General features: G+C 45.9%; 1 protein-coding gene and 1 non-coding gene across 6 annotated transcripts in view; one reads left to right on the top strand and one right to left on the bottom strand.

Moving 5' to 3' along the window:
• Positions 1-2,486: 2,486 nt before the first annotated feature.
• The window catches only part of ARMH1 (armadillo like helical domain containing 1), a 48,851-nt gene continuing 31,315 nt past the window's right edge, over positions 2,487-20,022 (bottom strand). For 4 of the 5 annotated variants that reach the window (XM_069479860.1, XM_069479862.1, XM_069479861.1 and 1 more), the window contains 6 exons: positions 3,801-3,926; positions 3,650-3,722; positions 3,408-3,537; positions 3,249-3,326; positions 2,847-2,928; positions 2,487-2,771 (listed from right to left, as the gene is read on the bottom strand). In XM_069479860.1, coding sequence (XP_069335961.1) covers positions 2,656-2,771; positions 2,847-2,928; positions 3,249-3,326; positions 3,408-3,537; positions 3,650-3,722; positions 3,801-3,926 — 605 coding nt within the window. In that variant the 3' untranslated portion in view covers positions 2,487-2,655. The remainder of the gene's footprint in view (positions 2,772-2,846; positions 2,929-3,248; positions 3,327-3,407; positions 3,538-3,649; positions 3,723-3,800; positions 3,927-20,022) is intronic. The other variant, XM_069479863.1, reaches the window with a different exon arrangement.
• LOC138390990 (U5 spliceosomal RNA) lies at positions 6,591-6,707 on the top strand. The gene has a single exon (XR_011234637.1). It is a non-coding gene; the product is annotated as a U5 spliceosomal RNA (small nuclear RNA).

Here is a 20,022-nt window from a genome sequence, read left to right as displayed (position 1 = left end):
GATCACTTAAGCCCAGGAGTTTGAGGTTGCTGTGAGCTAGGCTGACGCCACAGCACTCACTCTAGCCAGGGCAACAAAGCGACACACTCTGTCTCCAAAAAAAAAAAACAAAAACAAAAACAAACAAACAAACAAAAAACCACCTGTCTAAAATAGAAAATCCATTTATTATTTTTATTTTTTATTTTTTAAATCCAGGTTTGAGAACTGTAGGAAATCCATTTAGCATTATGGAAAACGCAATTATATTTTCTTAGCTTTTTTCTCATCGTTAGGTCCAAATAGAGGAAAGCTGAGGCTCAAATTCAGTTTGAGGAAATCTGAGCTGCTGCCTTAAGCCAACAATGCTGGTGATGCCCTCTTGTGGCTGCCTGGAGAATTACTGCCACTTATTTCCTCTGACTTGGAGGGACAATTCCCTCACAGTACCTCCGTCATTGACTCATGCTTGCCAGGCATTGTCCTAAGGGTTTGGGAATGTATCAGTAAATAAAAGAAATATCCCGGGGAGGGGAGGGTAAAAAAGAAAAGAAGAGAAAAAGAAATATCCCTGCCCTAGTGGAGCTTACAGTCAGGTGGAGAGACAGACAATAAATAAATGTAATAAATAAGGTAATGCTACCGAAAAAATAGCAGAGTGGGGGGAGGGTGAGTATACGGAGAGATAGCTCGCATTGCAATTTAAAAGAGTGGCCCTTGGCCGGTGCGGTGGCTCAGGCACTCTGGGAGGCCGAGGCAGGAAGGATCCCTCGAGGTCAGGAGTTCAAGACCAGCCTGAGCAAGAGCGAGACCCCGTCTCTACTAAAAATAGAAAGAAATTATCTGGACAGCCAAAAATATATATAGAAAAAAATTAGCCGGGCATGGTGGTACATGCCTGTAGTCCCAGCTACTCGGGAGGCTGAGGCAGGAGGATTGCTTGAGCCCAGGAGTTTGAGGTTGCTGTGAGCTAGGCTGACGCCACAGCACTCTAGCCCGGGCAACAGAGTGAGATTCTGTCTCAAAAAAAAAAAAGAAAAGAAAAAAAAAAATAGTGGCCCTTGGCTGGATATGGTGGCTCACACCTGTAATTCCAGCACTTTGGAAGGCGGAGGCAGGAGGATCACTTGAGGCCAGGAGTTTGAGACCAGCCTGGGCAACACAGGAAGACTCCCATCTCTACAAAAAATAATAAAATATTAGCAGGGCATGGTGGCACATGCCTGTAGTCCCAGCTACTCGGGGGACTGAGGCAGGAGGATCTCAAGCTGGAGAGGTCAAGGTTGCAGTGAGTGAGCTATGTTGGCGTCACTGCACTCCACTGTACGATGTTAGCTTTCATTGAGAAAGTGAAGTTTGTGTAGAGAGTTGAAGGGAGATGAGGGAGTTAGCCATGTCCATAGATATGTGGAGTGAGGCTCTAGGCTGAGTGAACAGCCAGTACAAAAGCTCTAAGGCAACAGCTTGTTTGTCAATTTCAAGAGCCAGCAAGGGAGGCCAGTGTGAAGGAGAGAGAGAAGCAGAAGAGTTAGAGGGGTAATGGGAGACCAGACCACTTAGGGCTGTGTAGGCCATAGTAAGGACTTCAGCTTTACTCAGTGAAATGGGGAGCCCTGCAAGGTTTTGAGCAGAGTGACAGAATCTGAAGTTTAAAAGCACCACACCGGCAACTGTACTGAAAACAAAGGGGGAGGAAAGAGTAACATGGGTGAGAGATGATGGTGGCTCAGCCCAGGGTTCTAGCAATGCGGGTAGTGAGAGAAGGTTGGATTCTGGATGTATTTGGAAGGCAGAGTCTGCAGACAGAATAGCCATGGATGTTAAAGGAGACATCAAGGAGCACTCCACTATTTTGTTTTGAGTTACAGGAAGGATGAGTTGCTATCAGGTGAATTGGGGAAGGTGGCACAGGATCAGGAGTTCAGTTTTAGACACAGTGAGGTGGAAATGTTTAGCTGGAAATAGAAATGTAGGAGTCATTGGCATATAAATGGTATTTGAAGCTCTGAGACAAGATGAGTTCACCAGGATCTAAAAGTAGGTAGAGAAGAGGCTCAAAGTCAGAATCCTGCTTCACTCCAACTTGAAAGAGGTTGGACTGAAGAGGAGAAATCAGCAAAAGAGAATGAGAAGAAGCAACCAGAGAGGCAGGAGAAAAACCAGGTGGGCATGGTGTTCTGGAGGAGAGAGTGCAGGGGCCATCAGCGAACTAAGGTGAGGCCCTTGAACCTTCCAGGGTATTGGTGACCCTTCCCTATGGACCTGTTGTTTTGTTTTGGTTTTATTTTTTTGGGAAGGGGACTCGCAGTGTTGCCCAGGTTGACCTCGAACTCCTGGGCTCAAGTGATCCTCAGCCTCAGCCTCCGGAGTAGCTGGGACTATAGGCATGTACCACCATGCCTAGCTTGGACTTGCTTTTTAATTTGGTGAGCACAGGCACCCCAATCTATCATACAGCTCTCATTGATCTCCCTTTCCCCTGCACACACACACAGAACAGATAGCTATCAAAACTGTTTATTGAGCCAGCAGCTCTCCCTTCCCCACTGGAAAGCCTAACCCCCCAGCCTCCCACCTAGGGCCAGGTGGAGTCCCCTGATCCAACCCTAAGCTCCTTCCTTCTGCCAGGCTTCCCTGCCACACAGCCTTGGCCTTCTTGGTTTGCCTCAGGGACTGTTACTCCTTTGATTCCGCATCCTCCTGGTGGTGTGTGACGCAGGCCATCTCATCCCCACTATGAGGGCCGAAGGGAAAGTTCACATGGCTGCAGCTTCTGCTACAGAGGTATAGTGCTGCGGGCAGGAACAGCGAGCATGAGCCGGGAGCTGGCTGTGTCTGTGCCCCAGCTCCCCTCCTTCCTCACTCACTTTTGCTAACGTTGACTTTGTTGGCCGCCAAGATGTCTGCCTGAATGCTGTCTATTTTCATGTACAACTCTTCAGGGTTGCTCTAAGGACAGGAGCAAGGGGGACTGGGCTGGGGTGTCAGGGCAGTCTGGCCTTGGAGTTGGGTGTGGACAGAGGGATGTTGAGGGTTTGGGAGTGGGAGGGTGGGTAAGGGGTAGGCTCCCAGCCGACTGAAAGGAGAGAAAGGGAAGAGGAAGATAGAGAGTGGAGGAGCCCAGGCCAGGGCAGTCCCCTCCTGTAGCTCGTGGCCAGGCCCATTTTGAGCGTGTGGTGTGCACCAGGGCAGGGACCCTGATGTGGAGGGCCACCATGCTGTCTGAGCCAACAGCTGCTTTTGCGGCGGGCTGGGGAAGGAGCACTTACAAGGAAGAGCTGGTAGAGTTCCTCCCCCATGGACCTGCGCACGTGCTTCTCCACCACGGGGAACATCTGCACGAAGTACTGCGGAGGGCGGGAGGGGCTGCGTGACTGTGCCTGCCCCCGCCCCGCGCCCTGCCGCCCGCCCGGCCGCGGCTGGCGCACCTCCAGCGTGAGGCTGGCCAGCCGCTGGCTGTTGCTGTGGTCCGTGTTGCCCATGGCGGTCATCAGGCTGTGCACCACGCTCAGGTGCAGCAGCTCCTCAGCGACGCTGAAGTCTCTGCGCGCCAGGACCCTGGACCAGGGGTTCAGTCCATGGCGACGTCTGGGGACTCTCCCACTCCCGGGGCCCACGGGCAGTGCCAAGCCTAGCTGCTGCAGCCACCCACTACCCGCCGCCCGCTTACCCGATGGTCTTGGCAGCTGAGGCCTGCTGCAAGAACGCGGGCAGGTGGGCGGTGAGCTGGAGAACCGAGGAGTCTGGGGGCGGAAAGCGGCAGTGAGGCAGGAGCCACCCCCTCCCTCTGCCCAGGCAGCCCCATCTGAGCAGGTCCCTACCACTTAGGATCTTGGACTGTAGTTTGGAGGTCTCCTTGAAGGACGGTATCAGCAGAGCCACCAGGCCCTTGAGCAGCGCCAGGCGCACTTCGTCGTAGTTGACCAGGTCCTTGATCAGCTCGATGGCTGGGGGAAGGGCAGAGACGCTGAAGAGGCCTGAGGCCCCTCCCCCTCCAGGGAAGCTAAGAGCCCCTTGAACCAAGTCACTTTCCTTCACCCCTTCGCTGACCCGTCCTAGCATCTTTTCTGCGCAGCACTGTGCAGGCGTAGGGGGAGCTGGGAAGGCGACACTTCGGCTGAAGAGGAGGAGAGGGCGGAAAAGGGAGGAAAAGGAAGAGCTGAATGGTGAGCCCACCCATTGAGATGGCCCAGAGATATCAGAGATGGAGGCTGATACTTCCCCTTGAAGGAATCCAGGTTTCATGGCAGAGGGAAGGACTGGGCATTTATTTATTTATTTATTTTTTGAAACAGAGCCTCACTCTGTTGCCCGGACTAGAGTGCCATGACATCATCATAGCTCACAGCAACCTCAAACTGCTGGGGTCAAGCAATCCTCCTGCCTCAGCCTTCCAAGTAACTGGGACTACAGGCCCACGCCATCACACCCGGGTCATTTTTTCTGTTTTTAGTAGAGATGGGGTTCTCGCTCTTGCTCAGGCTGGTCTCAAACTCCTGACCTCAAGCGATTCTCCTGCCTCAGCCTCCCAGAGTGCTAGAGGGATGGGTCTTTAAAGGGAGACAGGCCGGGCATGGTGGCTCATGCCTGTAATCCTAGCATTCTGGGAGGCTGAGGTGGGAGGATCGCTCGAGGTCAGGAGTTGGAAACCAGCCTGAGCAAGAGCGAGACCACCCCCCTACCCCCCCTCCCCGCCTCTAGCCTCTACTAAAAAAAAAAAATAGAAAGAAATTAGCTGGACAACTAAAAATATAAAATTAAAAAAATAATAAATAAAGGGAGACAGGGCCCAGCGAGGTGGCTGACTCCTGTAATTCCAGGGCTTTGGGAGGCCCAGGCTGGCAGATGGCCAGGAGTTTGAGGCTGCAGTGAGCTATGATGTTGCCACTGCACTCTAGCCCTGGCAACAGACTCTGTCTTTAAATAGATAAATAAATAAAATAACGGGAGACAGGATGGAGAAAGACAAGGCGTGAGAGGGAGACAGAGCAAGTGGGTGGGGGATGCGTGGCAGGAAGTGCGCAGTGAGGAAGCCATGTAGGCGGCAGCTGAGAGAAGCCCTTTCTCACTAAGCGTGTGGAGCCCTTCTTGGCCGAGGCCCGGTGCTAAGCATGTCTCCGAGGCTCACCACAACCAAATGAGGTTAGCTTCCCCATTTTACATTTGCGGAAATGAGGCACAGAGAGGTGAAGCCCTTTGCCTAAGGTACACAGCAAGGAAGTGGAGGAAACAAAGGAGGGAAACATTTCGTCAGGAAGGAGGAGGGGACTCGAATTTATTGAGGGAATTCCCTGCAGGGCTTTTCTGTAGATAGTCTCTAGTCATTCATTCATTCCGGCATTCACTCAGCCTTTCCGGGCATTTGAACACTTATCGTGCAAGGTGCTGTACTGGGTGCTGGGGAATTCATTTGTTCAACCAACTTTCCCTGAGCATGACTAATAAATAGGCAGTGACACACTCTCTCTCTCTCTATATATATATTTTTTCCTCCTCTTCCTCCCAAGCAGCAACAATATTGAGACCACCCTTACAAACTAATAAAAAGGGGTGTAAGGCAAGAGCTGTGGTAAGGGCCTAGCTAAAAATAATGATAATAATTAGCCACTGTGCCCCTATTTACTTCTCTATAATTGCCACTCTGAAGCCACATAGTTGGTGGCCAAAAAGATTTTTAGCTTTCTCCATAGATATAATATCACCTTTTTGAAACTTGGGTAGTTTCTGAGCTATCTTCCAGGTCTGGCATTCTGCCAGACCCACGCAGACCAGTGGCCCATACTGAGGAACTGACTCAACCGATCTTGTGACCGCCCACCCAAGAACCTGCTCAGCAAAGAAGACAATTTGTATAATCTTATGGTTCCACCCCAAACCCACCCAATTAGCAGATTCAATTGCCTGCGCTAAACTGTCTTTAAAAACTGTCTCCCAAATTCTTGGGGAGGCAAATGTGAGAAATTTCTTCTGTCTCCCCACTTGGCACTATGCGGAATAGACTCCTTCTCTGTGTAAACCCTGCTGACTCAGCATATTGGCTTCCTCTTGGGCAGTGGGCAAATGACCTGGTTGGGCAGCAACAATATTGTGACAAGTGCTATGAAAGAAGTCAAAAGTGGGGCTGTGGGAGCACCTGGGAAGATGGGGGAGGGCTACATATTTTTGTAAAGAAGAGAAAGGAACCATATGGAGGCAGAGCTAGAAGGAGCAGGAGGAGATGGTAAGGCAATGGTATACTAGGGTAAATGCTACTCTGCACACATGTGCTTGCTACATGGAAGATAGGACATGTGCTCTCCCCAGCTCAGGAATCAAGTGCATACCCTTCTCCATTTACTCCCAAGGCAGACAGGATTAGGGAAATTCTTGTTCCTCTGCTTAGCTCATTTGCATCCCAGAATGCAATGCAGATACCCCAGAACTACTACCAGGATTATCTGTTTGAATAATGACAACATTTTATTTCCTTGTCTGAAGATTTTTACCCAGTAAGATCATGTTTGGGACAATTCTCTGTGGTAGAAGAAAAGCTTCTGTTGGCACATCCAAAGGCACCACAAGTGTTGGGGGACCAGCCAATATATGTGAAGCCAGGCACAACCACCACAAGTATACTCTGGTTTCTCTTCAAAACGAATAAATCTTTCGCCTTTTACTAAAGATTTCCGTGGAGAGGAACAGTTATGAGTTGTTAACCAAATTTTTTGAGGTCTTGCTTAGGCAAGGCTAAATATATGTTTTATGAAAAGCAGACTTTTGGCTGATTGGTCAGCATACAAGTATGATCAGTTAGACTTTTTTTTCCCTTCTTTTTGAGATGGAGTCTTGTTCTGTTTCCCAGGCTAGAGTGCTGTGATGTGAGCCTAGCTCTCGGTATTCTCCACTCTTGGCCTCCAGCGATCCTCCTACCTTATCCTCTGAGTAGCTGTAACTATAGCATCAGCATGCCTGGCTGGCTTATTTTTCCTCTTTTTAGTAGAGAATGGGGTCTTCCTCTTGTTCAGTTTGGCCTCGATCTTCCTGCCTTGGCCTCCCAAAGCACTGGGATTACAGGTGTGAGCCACTGTGCCCAGCCTCAGTTGTCTCTTTAATGGTATCACTGCCTCATTCTTTTTTTCTTCTCTTTGTGTCTATTGGACATTCTTACTCTATCCTCTAATCTCCATTTTTAATCACGTCGGCAGCTTATGGTAAATTCTGAATAGTTTCTTCTGTCTTTTCTTCCACATTACTAATTTTCTGTTCATCTGTGTCTACTCTGATGTTAAAACTGCCTATTAGCCTGGGCAACAGAGCAAGAGAGCAAGACCTTGTCTCTAAACAAAACAATAACAACAACCAAAAAAGAATAACAACAACATATACACACACACACAAAAACCCCCTGCCCACTAAGTGATTACTTTTAGCTATTGCATTTTTAAGTTTGAGAAATTCTATTTGGTTGTTTCTCAAATCTATTATGCCAGTTTTTACAGCTTCCTGTTCCCTAAAGATATTTGGAAGATTGTCTTTTGCTTTAAACTTAGTTTTTAATAGTCTGTATCTAATAATTTGGCTGAAGTTTTTGTGAGTCTGTTTCTAGTCTACTAGTTCCAGTTTATAGTGACTTCCTTGTGTGCATGGTTATCTTCTACTTTTGGTTGGTCTTGTATTTGAAAAATTAATTGTAGGAAAAACTTGAGAGCTAGGATGAAGTTACTTTCTTCCAGAGATAATTTTTTTTTTTTTTTTTTTTTGAGACAGAGTCTCACTCTGTTGCCCAGGCTAGAGTGAGTGCCGTGGTGTCAGCCTAGCTCACAGCAACCTCAAACTCCTGGGCTCAAGCAATCCTCCTGTCTCAGCCTCCCGAGTAGCTGGGACTACAGGCATGCACCACCATGCCCGGCTAATTTTTTCTATATATATTTTTAGCTGTCCATATAATTTCTTTCTATTTTTTAGTAGAGATGGGGTCTCGCTCTTGCTCAGGCTGGTCTCGAACTCCTGAGCTCAAACGATCCGCCCACCTCGGCCTCCCAGAGTGCTAGGATTACAGGCGTGAGCCACCGCACCCGGCCCAGAGATGATTTTTATTTGTTTCTATCAGGCACTTGGGGCACTAACAATTCTAGATGATCTTTGTCCACATTCAAGACTTGAGGTTTCCTGGACCACCCAGGTGGTTGTGTAATCCATAGGGCTGGCTTATTTCTGGCTCACCCTCACTTTAAGGGCACTGTCTTCTGGGATCCCAGCTTAAAGTATTTATGCTAGAGTTTCAGACATCACACCTAAGGCAGGCTCTGGGTGCCTTCTCTCTCCTTTGCCTTTTTTTTGGAGACAGGGTCTCACTCTGTCATCCAGGCTAGAGTGCAGTGGTGTCATCATAGCTCACTGCAACCACAAGCTCCTGGACTCAAGCGATCCTCCTGCCTTAGCCTTCCAAGTAGCTGGGACTACAGGTGTGTGCCACTATGCCTGGCTAATTTTTTCTATTTTTAGTAGAGATGGGGGTCTTGCTCTTGCTCAGGCTGGTCTCGAACTCCTGAGCTCAAGCAATCCTCCTGCTTCAGCCTTCCAGAGTGCTAGGATTACAGGCGTGAGCCACTGCGCCTGGCCTCTCCTTTGTCTTTTGATGCTTCTTAGTTTTTTTAAGTGTTAGAGTTTTCTTTCTGGGTTCTCATCATTCCCTATCTTTGGGTCTGGTAATTCCTCCCTGTACTGCTCTCCAATGCTAATAAGGAGATTACAATTTTTTTCTTCTAGATATTTTACTAGTTCCAGGAGGAAGACTGGTCTAAATTGCCGAGCCTACCATTGTCAGGAAGTCTTCCTCACCTGGCTATTGCTATTCATTCTTCTAGACTCAGTTCAGAAATCAACTTTCAGGAAGCTCTCTGGCCCCTTCTCCCCCTGCCTCCACTCTCTACTCGGGAGTAGATGTTCTGTGTCTCTGACCCCACAGTGCTGTCCTCTTGCCACAGAACACTGGTCTTATCCAGTAACGGTCTGTCTCTGCACTCGTGTATAAACCCCAGTGAACATATCTGACATCTCTGCTTATCCCGAGCCTCAAACCATTCCAGGAACACAATGCATGCTCCACAGATGTTGAAAAGAACTGACTGGATCCTACGTCCCTGTTAAAGACCACTTTGGTATGGCAGCCTAGGACCATGCTTGGAAACTGCCAGGCTGGTGGTCAATGACTCCAGGGGAGGCTCTGCTCTGGCCACTGTGTTCCTCATCCACACTGAGCTACAGAATCATTCCCAATTCTGACTCTTCCACAGGCCGGAAAGCCAGGACTGCTGCAGCCCTGGCCCCATCCCCCACGGCCAACTTTGAGAGAGCTCTTTGAAGTCAGGACCTCATACTTCTTGGCCAGCCCAGAACTGAGCAACACTTCATGTGAGCCAGGCATGATGGAAAGTGAAGGGTGGGGCCCTTCCTCACAGTGGGAGACACAGGGTGCCTGGTGAAATGGCCAGTGAAGGGGACTGCCTGGATCCTCAGAGCACACAGAACGGGTCTCCACAAGAGACTGCTTTCAGCTCTTGGAAAATTTACTTGCTTAACTCCAAACAAACACAGGCTGCCTAAGAGTGAACATGTGCTGGTGATTTATAATCTTGTCAGAAAACTGCCATTGACAATTACCCACAGAGCAGTGGTCTGGAAGGCAGAGGCTGGGGAGAGAGTCAGCAGCCCATCCTGTGTTTGGCACACTGCACCCTCAACTCTCCTCTCGTTGCTGAACATCATGCGTTGCAAACACTGTCACAGGGTGGGGGAGCTGACTTCACGCCAGGCCTCAGGGTGCCCTTTAGCAGGAAAAAGAGAATCAGTTTGGACTGGTGAGTCAATCTAAGGAAAGATACAGAAAGGCTACCAACAGATAACCAGCCTACCTCCCCAAAATGGCCCTTGTGCCAGATCCTGGGCACCTACCACCCACCCCCAGGCTCCAGAGCCACGGGGTACACCAGGGGGCCTGGTCCTGAAGCTCTGCACAAAGCCAGTTTTGTTTCATCCTGATTTTCCCAGTTACAGAATCAAAGATTTACCCCCAGGTGAAGATCTTGAAGGACACCCTGTGTTAGCCCTTCCAGTGCTTGTTAGCACTCTGGGGACAGACTCTGCAGTTGACCCTTTCTTCTGTGGACCTTCCCGATTCAGAAACAGCTGCTTCATTCAGAAACACTCCCTATGACCATCCAGCCATCCCTTCTGGGCTGCCCCTTTTGTCCACATCTTCCAGAGTAGCCCTTGCAATCCCAGCTGCCCACCGCTAGCAGCCTCTGGTTGCCCAGATGTAGTTCTAATTTGGAATCACAGATCCAGTAACATTGTGGAGGGAAAGAGGCCAGCCCTGGGAAGGTGCAGAGCACCCCAATCCCCCCGGCTTCCCCAAAATACTCTCATCTGGACAAAATTGCAGCCTCGGATACTTCTGGCTGCCTGCACTGGCTGATGTGTGAAATCCCCAAGGTTTTCTCACTTGCTCTGCTATTGTTTGGTTACGAAAACCTTTCTTCCCTCTTCTTGAATTAGTACAGCTCATTTTTTGGATCCAAGTGGTTTGGCTCCTCCTTGTATCTGATGACACTTGGCTTTGTCAGCTGTAGCACATTCCTCATTAGTAGCTGGGCTCTTCCCAGGCACAAGCTGGCAGCACCTTTGAGCCAGGACATCCTGGGCCTAAGAGAGCTTGTCCTACAGCAAGACATGACTTGGTGGACATTCAGGGTAGAAATGAATGGGTAAAGATATTTTTATGAAATTTCCCTGACCACAAATATAGCATTTTCTGCCTGCATAGGACGAAGTAAACCACGAGAAGAATATCCAGTTCTGCCTATTCACTTTACACTAAATGCTTGATCTTTCATTAATTATGTATCTGCAACACTTGAAACTCCTTGGAAAAATGAAGATTTATTCACTGAATCATTTTTGATTGGGTTTTAAAATTCACAGCTGTCACTGTTTACACCCAAAGCAAAAGTGCTAGTCCCTGACCAAATGTCTCCACAAGAACCCAGCCAGTTACAACTCTTCAGATGTGCTAGTGAGCACAGCAGAATCATTCAGAAAGCAAGGGGCAACAAGAGACTACAGTTTTCGGCAGCTTTGCCTAAAGCTTGTGGTGCTATTAACACCCAACTGTCTTAAATTTAAGCAGTTGTTGATTTATTCATTGATTCATTCATTTATCCAACAAAAGACTTATTGGGCATCTTCTCTGTGCCAGGGCTCTGAAGAGGACTAAGATAAATCGCTGACCTTAGGGACATCACAATTTAATGGGGGGACACCAATTAGGAAACTGGCATTTATGATATAGTGTTACCAGGGCCATGGGAGCACAAAGAAGCCAGGCTGAGTGACAGAGTTGAGGGAGTAGGGGATGGAGAATCAGGAGAAGGCTTCCTTGGAGAAGGTGACACTTGAGTTGGCAAAGCTATGGGGAAAAGGGAGGGGCTGAAATACAGAATGTGGCAAGTGCCGTGTTGGATAGTGCCACGTCACATTTGTGGCCTGGCAAGCAAGGGAGGTCTGGCTGGGACATAGGGTGTTGGGTCATGGGTCAGAGCTAAGCCTGTAGAAGTGGGCCAGCCCCAGCTTCTGAAGGGCTTTGCATGAACCAACAACCCTGTACAGCAGGCGTTTTTGCATCTTTCATTGCAGAGAAAACTAACATGCAAAAGGTTGAGTAGCTTGGCCAAGACCAAACAGAAAATAAGAATGACTGTCTGATTCCAAAGCCCACATTCTTCAGCTCTGCTGCCTCCGCTCCGCTGGTGGACTAGGAAAACAGACTGTGTGTGGGCAGCGCATTGGAGCGATGGAGGGCAGTGCCGGTGAGAAATACGAAGACCCAAAGTACAGCAGTGGAGAGTGAATGGAGAAGAGGGAACAGATTTGAATATTGACGAGCTAGAATTAACTGGTTCTATTAGAGGTTGGTTGAAGGTGGGAAGCTGGAAGAGATGACGATTACCCACATGTCCAGCCTGGGTGGCTGGGTACTTTTCATTGAGATTGGGACCTCGGAGAAGGAAAGCTTTGGAGCTGGAATATCAGAAGTCCATTGGTGCCAACCAATGGGAGATGTTCAGGAGGCAAATGGAAACATGAGTCTGGAGCTCAGGAGAGTGGTCTGAGCTGTAGAGAGATCACTCAATCACTCTGTCCTTGACCCACAACATGGGGTTAATAATAGTGCCCACCTTAGCAGCTTGTTGTGAGGATTAAATGAGTTAAGAGCAAGAGCAGTACCCAGCATAGAGTAAACACGTTATAAAGGTTAGCTGCTATTGTTTCTATCATTACAGGTGGCAATTAAAGCCGTGGGAGTGGATGAGGTAGCACAGACAGCAAAGAAGTAGAAGAGGACCTGGGATTGAATGCTGCTGAAAACTCAACACCGGAAGGACTGGCGGAGGAATAGGAATATACAGTAGGAAGGATGAGGGTATTCAAGGAGGGTGTGAGCAGGAGGGCTTGAACGTTTGAGAGTTCAGGCCTGATGAAGTTGGGGAGCAGCTCTGCGGAGCCCATGCTCATTCATCTGACAAATAGTGATCGAGCATGTGCTACGCACAGTGCTAGATACCTGCCGATGAAACCGCGGTAAACAAAACAGATGCAAAGTGCTTGCCATTCGCACTCCAGGGAAACTTCGGTGGTGCAAGAGGAAAGATTCATTCCTCTAGTCCAAAGAGGAACTAGAGAATCTACAGCCTGTCTGCACCATAAGAAACCTTGATAATCACCTGTCTGAGCACCTCATTGATTAGATGAAGAAACTGAGAATGAATGACTTGCCTAGAGAATCACAGTGAACAGGAGACAGAGCTGTAGCAGCAGGCTTAGTATTTCTTTGGCAGAGGGAGCCTTAGAAATAGCATCACACCTGTTAACTGTGCCTATTCCATATTCCACAGAGCCATTTTCAAGGCGCTCACAGCACTGATGAGCTTTGTTTTCTGTGTCTTTGCTCCTACGGCCTTGTCCTGATTCCTTTTCTGCACTCCAGACAAGACTGCCACCTACTGGCCACATGTGAGAAGTGCGCTTCCACGCGGCGGTTTTCTTCCTTTCCAGCAGGGGACCAGTGTGCTTGTTTGGTATGTTGCACCGTTAAGGAAGAGATCAGTGTCACGCAGCTTCCTGACCAATTGCGTTCTGTTTCTGATTCCTGTACATCCCGGTATTTCTTTTACCACATCGTGTTCAAAACCCAAAGTTGAAATATTAACATTAAAAATGTATTTTATGCACTATTTTTTTTAAAGCCAGGCAACAAAGTAATTAATGTTGCATGCTACGGTGGTATATGTATTTCTGGATCAAGAATTATTATGATTTTGCCTTTGCTAAGAAAGAAAAGCAATACTATGGTGTGTCTTCCACTGGTATGTGCTCTTCCAGGCAAGTTTCACCCAGTCCAATCAGCCACGTGCTGATGCTCTGAACAATTCCTGAGACCTGAGTCAACCACCACTGTCCCCAAAGGGGAGGCAGTATCAGGCAAGGGCAGGACACAGATGTTTTGAGGGCCAGGCAAATTAGAAATAAGTTTTTCCCCCGGACTTTCTACTTAACCCCCTTGGAAGACTGTATTATCAAGTTTTATAAATGCTGAATAAAGTGTCACAGTTGAAGTGCTCATATAATTTTGGGGAAGTAATGCACCTTTTAAAAATAGCCAACAGATGTTTATGTGAAAGTCTCCTTTAGTGTCAGAGTCTTGTGACAATTGTTCAATGAAGTAACACAGGACAGATGGCCTCATATAGCAGGGAAGGGGGGAGCTAGGTCAGCTGAGAGGAGCAAAGCAAAGGCACAAAGTTCTGTGAGGCAGAAGTCGTAGCTTTAAAAATGAGAGCTTCGAGTTTTGTTTAACCCTGTGAAGGGCATGAAGCTAAGAAAACAATTTTAAAAATATGGTTCACAGCAATAAAAAACCTTCCCAAAAAGAAAAGCCCTGGTCCAGATGGGTTCACACCTGAATTTTACCATACATACAAAGAAGAACTGGTGCCCATCCTACATAAACTATTCTCCAATATTGAGAAGGATGGAGTTCTCCCCAACACGTTCTACCAAGCCAATATAACATTAATACCAAAACCTGGAAAGGACACAACAAAAATAGAGAACTACAGACCAATTTCCCTCATGAATATAGATGCAAAAATTTTCAATAAAATACTAGCAAATCGAATCCAAGTACTTATCAAAAAAGTAATCCACCACGACCAAGTGGGCTTCATCCCCGAGATGCAGGGGTGGTTCAACATACGTAAATCTATAAATGTAATTCACCACATAAATAGAAGCAAAAACAAAAACCATATGATACTCTCATTAGATGCAGAAAAAGCATTTGACAAAATTCAACACCCTTTTATGATAAAAACGCTTAACAAAATAGGCATTGATGGAACCTACCTAAAAATGATACAAGCCATATATGACAAACCCACAGCCAACATCATACTGAATGGGGAAAAACTGAAAGCACTCCCACTTAGAACTGGAACCAGACAGGGCTGCCCATTGTCTCCATTACTTTTCAACATAGTATTGGAAGTCCTTGCGAGAGCTATCAGGCAAGAGAGCAGAATCAAGGGAGTCCAAATAGGGAAGGAAGAGATCAAACTCTCACTTTTTGCTGATGATATGATGTTATATCTGGAAAACCCCCAGGATTCAACCAAGAGACTCCTGGAATTGATTAACGAATACAGCAAAGTCTCAGGCTACAAAATTAATATACACAAATCAGAGGCATTTATATATGCCAATAACAGTCAATCGGAAAACCAAATTAAAGACTCAATACCCTTCAAAATAGCAACAAAGAAAATAAAATATCTAGGTATATATCTAACTAAAGAGGTAAAGGACCTCTATAAGGAAAACTATGAAACACTGAGAAAAGAAATAGCAGAACTTGCAAATAGATGGAAAAATATACCATGCTCGTGGATCGGAAGAATCAACATTGTTAAAATGTCTATACTACCCAAAGTGATCTACAGATTCAATGCAATCCCTATTAAATTACCAACATCATTCTTTACAGACATAGAGAAAATAATTATACACTTTGTATGGAATCAAAGAAGACCCCGTATAGCAAAAGCAATTTTAAGCAACAAAAACAAAATGGGAGGTATTAATTTGCCAGACCTCAAACTATACTACAAGGCCGTGGTTCTTAAAACAGCCTGGTATTGGCACAAGTGCAGGGACACAGACCAGTGGAACACAACAGAAAATCCAAATATAGAACCATCCTCATATAGTCACCTAATTTTTGACAAAGCGGGAAAGAATATACTCTGGGGACAAGAATCCCTATTCAACAAATGGTGCTGGGAGAATTGGTTAGCCACTTGTAGAAGACTGAAACAGGACCCACAGCTTTCACCTCTCACAAAAATCAAATCACGGTGGATAACAGACTTAAACCTTAGGCGTGATACAATCAGAATTCTAGAAGAAAATGTAGGAAAGACTCTTACAGACATTGGCCTAGGCAAAGAATTTATGAAGAAGACCCCCAAGGCAATCACAGCAGCAACAAAAATAAATGAATGGGACATGATTAAATTAAAAAGCTTCTACACAGCCAAAGAAACAGTCCAGAGAATAAACAGACCACCTACAGAATGGGAAAAAATTTTTGCATACTACACATCAGATAAAGGACTGATAACAAGAATCTATTTAGAATTCAGGAAAATCAGCAAGAAAAAATCAAGCAACCCTATCAAAAAGTGGGCAAAGGACATGAATAGAAATTTTTCAAAAGAAGATATAAAAATGGCTAACAAACATATGAAAAAGTGTTCAACATCTCTAATCATCAGGGAAATGCAAATCAAAACCACAATGAGATATCACTTAACCCCAGTGAGAATGGCCTTTATCAAAAAAACCCAAAACAACACATGTTGGCGTGGGTGTGGAGAGACAGGAACACTAATACACTGCTGGTGGGACTGCAAACTAGTGCAACCCCTGTGGAAAGCATTATGGAGGTATCTTAAACAGATTCAAGTAGACCTGCCGTTTGACCCAGCAATCCCATTACTGGGCATATACCCAAAGGAAAAAAGGTCATTCTGTAACAAAGGCACGTGTACCCAAATGTTTATAGCAGCACAATTCACAATAGCAAAGATGTGGAAACAACCCAAATGCCCATCAATACATGATTGGATTAGTAAACTGTGGTATATGTATACCATGGAATATTACTCAGCTATAAGGAATGATGAAGATACGACATCTCTATGGTTCTCCTGGAGAGAGTTGGAACCCATTATATTAAGTGAAGTATCCCAAGAATGGAAAAACAAGCATCACATGTACTCACCAGAAAATTGGTTTCCCTGATCATCACCTAAATACAAATCTGGAAACGACACCAATTGGACATGAGACTGAGGTGGGGGGTGGGGGAGGGGATGGGGGTATGCCTACACAATGAGTGCATTGCGCACCGTTTGGGGAGTGGTAACACTTGAAGGTGCTGACTCGGGAAAGGGGGGGGTGGGAAAAAAATATGAAACTATTGTTTTAAAAAAAAAATAAAATAAAATTTGAAAAAAAAAAAAATATGGTTCACCATAATATTAGTAATGTTTTCTGTCCTCAGGTGTTTTTTGTCAACATTGTGAATGTATACTAATGCCACTAAATTGTTCATTTTAAAATGGTTAATTTTATGTTATGTGAATCTCTACTTTAAAAATACTTTTATGGGCCTGGCACTGTGGCACATGCCTGTAGTCCCAGCTACTCTGGAGGCTGAGGCAGGAGGATCATTTGAACCCAGAAGTTTGAGGCTGCAGTGAACTATGATCGCACTACTGCACTCCAGCCTGGGCAACAGAGCAAGCCCTAGTCTCTAAAAAAACAACAAAAACACACTTTTATGAAAAAGAAAGAAGTAAACCAAATCTGTGATTAATTTCTAAGTAAATCGTATTTCTTAGAATTAGTAACCTAAGTAACTTTATACAGCCAAGAACCTAAGAAAATTAACAATGAGGTTCTTACCCACCGCCAGTCTCTCTAGGTCTTGGGAGGGTGGGGAAATAGGTGTGACACATAGACTTGTTCATGTCTGTCCTATTTGGTCACTTAGGGTTACTGTTTCCCTGCACTAACAACTCTAAAGGATTCTACTACGTTAGTCCAATAATTTGTTCAGCCATTAACCTTGATGTTGTATTTTGGGGCTGATAAGCCATACTTTCATCTTTGCTCTATGAAACATGATCATTTTATTAGCAAGTCAAGTTAATTCCAGGTTTTAGGTCAATTAGACAAAAATTTTATCCTCCAAATGACCATTTTACAAATTCATAAACAGTTCCATTTTACCATAAACTTGTTTCTTATACATATTTGTTAACTTTTCAATAATTTTTATTAGATGGTATGGTGGTTTTAAAATGCATCCACAAAGTTTTAATGTGCTTCCTTTCAAGAAGTGGAGCCTAATTCCCCCTCTTGTGTGGACTGGACTTAATCACTGGCTTCTGATTAATAGGACAAAGCAGAGTGACAGTGTGCAACTTTTTTTTTCTTTTTTTGAGACAGAGTCTCACTCTGTTGCCCAGGCTACAGTGCCATGGCGTCAGCCTAGCTCACAGCAACCTCAAACTCCTGGGCTCAAGCAATCCTTCTGCCTCAGCCTCCCAAGTAGCTGGGACCACAGGCATGCACCACCATGCCTGGCTAATTTTTTCTATATATTTTTAGCTGTCCAGATAATTTCTTTCTATTTTTTAGTAGAGACAGGGACTCGCTTTTGCTCAGGCTGGTCTCGAACTCCTGACCTTGAGTGATCCTCCCGTCTCGGCCTCCCAGAGTGCTAGGATTACAGGCGTGAGCCACCGCAACTGGCCAGTGTGCAACTTCTGACATTAGATTATAAAAGATACTGGGGCTTCCTCCTTGTTCTCTCTTTGTGGATTACTCGCTCTGGGAGAAGCTAGCTGCCATGTTGTGCAGTCACTCAAACAGCCCTATGGAGAGGTTCTCGTGGTGAAGAACTGAGGTCTCCTGCCAATAGCCAGCACTCACTTGCCAGGTATGTCAGTGAGCCACAGTGGAAATGGCTCCTCCAGCCCCAGTCAAGCCTTCAGGTGACTGCACTCCCAGCTGACATCTTGATTGTAACCTCAGGAGAGACCCTGAGCTAGAACCACTCAGTTAAGCTGTTTCCAGATCCCTGATCCACAAAAACTGTGTGAGATGATAAATGTTTACTGTTTTTAACTACTAAGTTTTGGGGTAATCTGTTATACAGCAAGGGAACTGATATAGATGGCCTGATTTGAACAGCTTTTGTAGATTGATGCAAAGTTTGAATGTACTGGCTTCCATTTTGTCTTCACAGCACTTTAAGGAATCTTCATTTGTCTCTGCACAAGCTCTCTCTAGGGCAGTGGCAGGGAACAGAGGCAGGCAGAGGGGACCTGGAGAGGCAACCTGCTGGAGGTTGCCATACTGCATGGTCTAGACTGTCCCCCTTGAGAAGATGGCATGGGGACAGGGTGGGGCAGGGAAAGGCAGGTGAAGGGGCCAACGAAGGGCAGAAAGGGGGTACTGAGGCAGAGGAGAGTATGAAGTCCCCAAGAACTCTGAAGTTCCAGCTTCTCCCAGCTCTCTTAGGCCCAACTAATACAACCAATATGAACTGCTATAACTTTACATATATTTGAAGGAAACATGCTTTCATTAAATTAGTAATTTGGTGAATTGGCCACTCAGCAAATTGTCATTTGGCCAATTGATTTTTGGCAAGCATGCATTTGGCAAATTAATTTATGGTGAATTGGTCTGCTTCTAATTAAGTCATACATAGTAATTTTTGTGTTCTTAGGTAATAATTTATTTGTAAAAGATACTAACATATTTATATACACTCACATTTCAAATTCCCAACAGAATTCATTAATTTCTTCTTCCAAAAAACTTTCTATGGCTTTGAAATTTCTCTTCTCTAGGGAGGGAGACCAATGAACAACTACTTCCGTGGCTGTAGACTGCTAGTTCTGATACCACTAATTCCTGGAACAGCAATCCTCTCTGCGAGGAAACTGCCATTTTTCACTTAAAAGCAATTATAGATGGAGATAAATTCCAGGCAGGACCACTTTGGAGAAGTCCTCCCTGTTCACAGAGTGAACAAAATCAGTTCACTCTGATTTTGGCTTTCTTAGATCAAATGGGCTCATCATTAAAAGAAATTCTAAAATCTTAATTCTATGATAAAAAAAACCTAAGAAATTAGTGGACGTAGGAGTCAATCCTCTTTCCCTGGTTATTTTTACTTCAAAGTGAAGAATGCAACAAGGATAGACAACCGGAATCCTCTTTCCCTGGTTATTTTTACTTCAAAGTGAAGAATGCAACAAGGATAGACAACCGGAATCTCCTGCAGCGGGGACTAGACAGCAGGGTATTCCCACGGCATCGAACACCATGCTCCTTTGCCCACCTCTCCTCCAGGAGCCACCGGTGTGGAGGAGATGCGATTTTATGAACCTTGCTCTGGCAGACAAACCTATTTCAGGAAACTGCCTTAAAATATTGAGCAACGGGAGGAAAAGGAAGAGAGAGAAGCCTGTCACACTTGGACAGACACAGAGCCATCACCACATATGTCCCCCAGGTCCCACATAGCCCCCCATAGTGACTTTAAAACTTGGCCACAAAATTATTTGACCCTCTTCTCATCGAGGTGTGCGGTCTTTGTGCTTCCCTTGAATCTGGGCAGGAGGTGATGTTGTGTGATTTTATGTGGTGACGTCAAAAAAGGCCATATAGCTTTGGTCTAGAATGTCTTAGAAGTTTGCTCTTGGCTGCCACCTCTTGGAACCCAGACGCCAGGCTGTGATGAAGCCAACGCTACACAGAGAGAGCCCGTGAGGCTAGTGCAGTTGACAGTCCCAGCAGAGTCCCATTGTAACAGTGGAAGGGAGGCTTCACATATCTAGCTCCATTTTGCTTCTGATGCCCTCCTGA

The sequence above is a fragment of the Eulemur rufifrons genome, chromosome 8 (assembly GCF_041146395.1).
Source record: "Eulemur rufifrons isolate Redbay chromosome 8, OSU_ERuf_1, whole genome shotgun sequence".
In the NCBI taxonomy this organism is placed as follows: Eukaryota; Metazoa; Chordata; class Mammalia; order Primates; family Lemuridae; genus Eulemur; species Eulemur rufifrons.
This window is presented reverse-complemented; position numbering and strand designations above follow the sequence as displayed.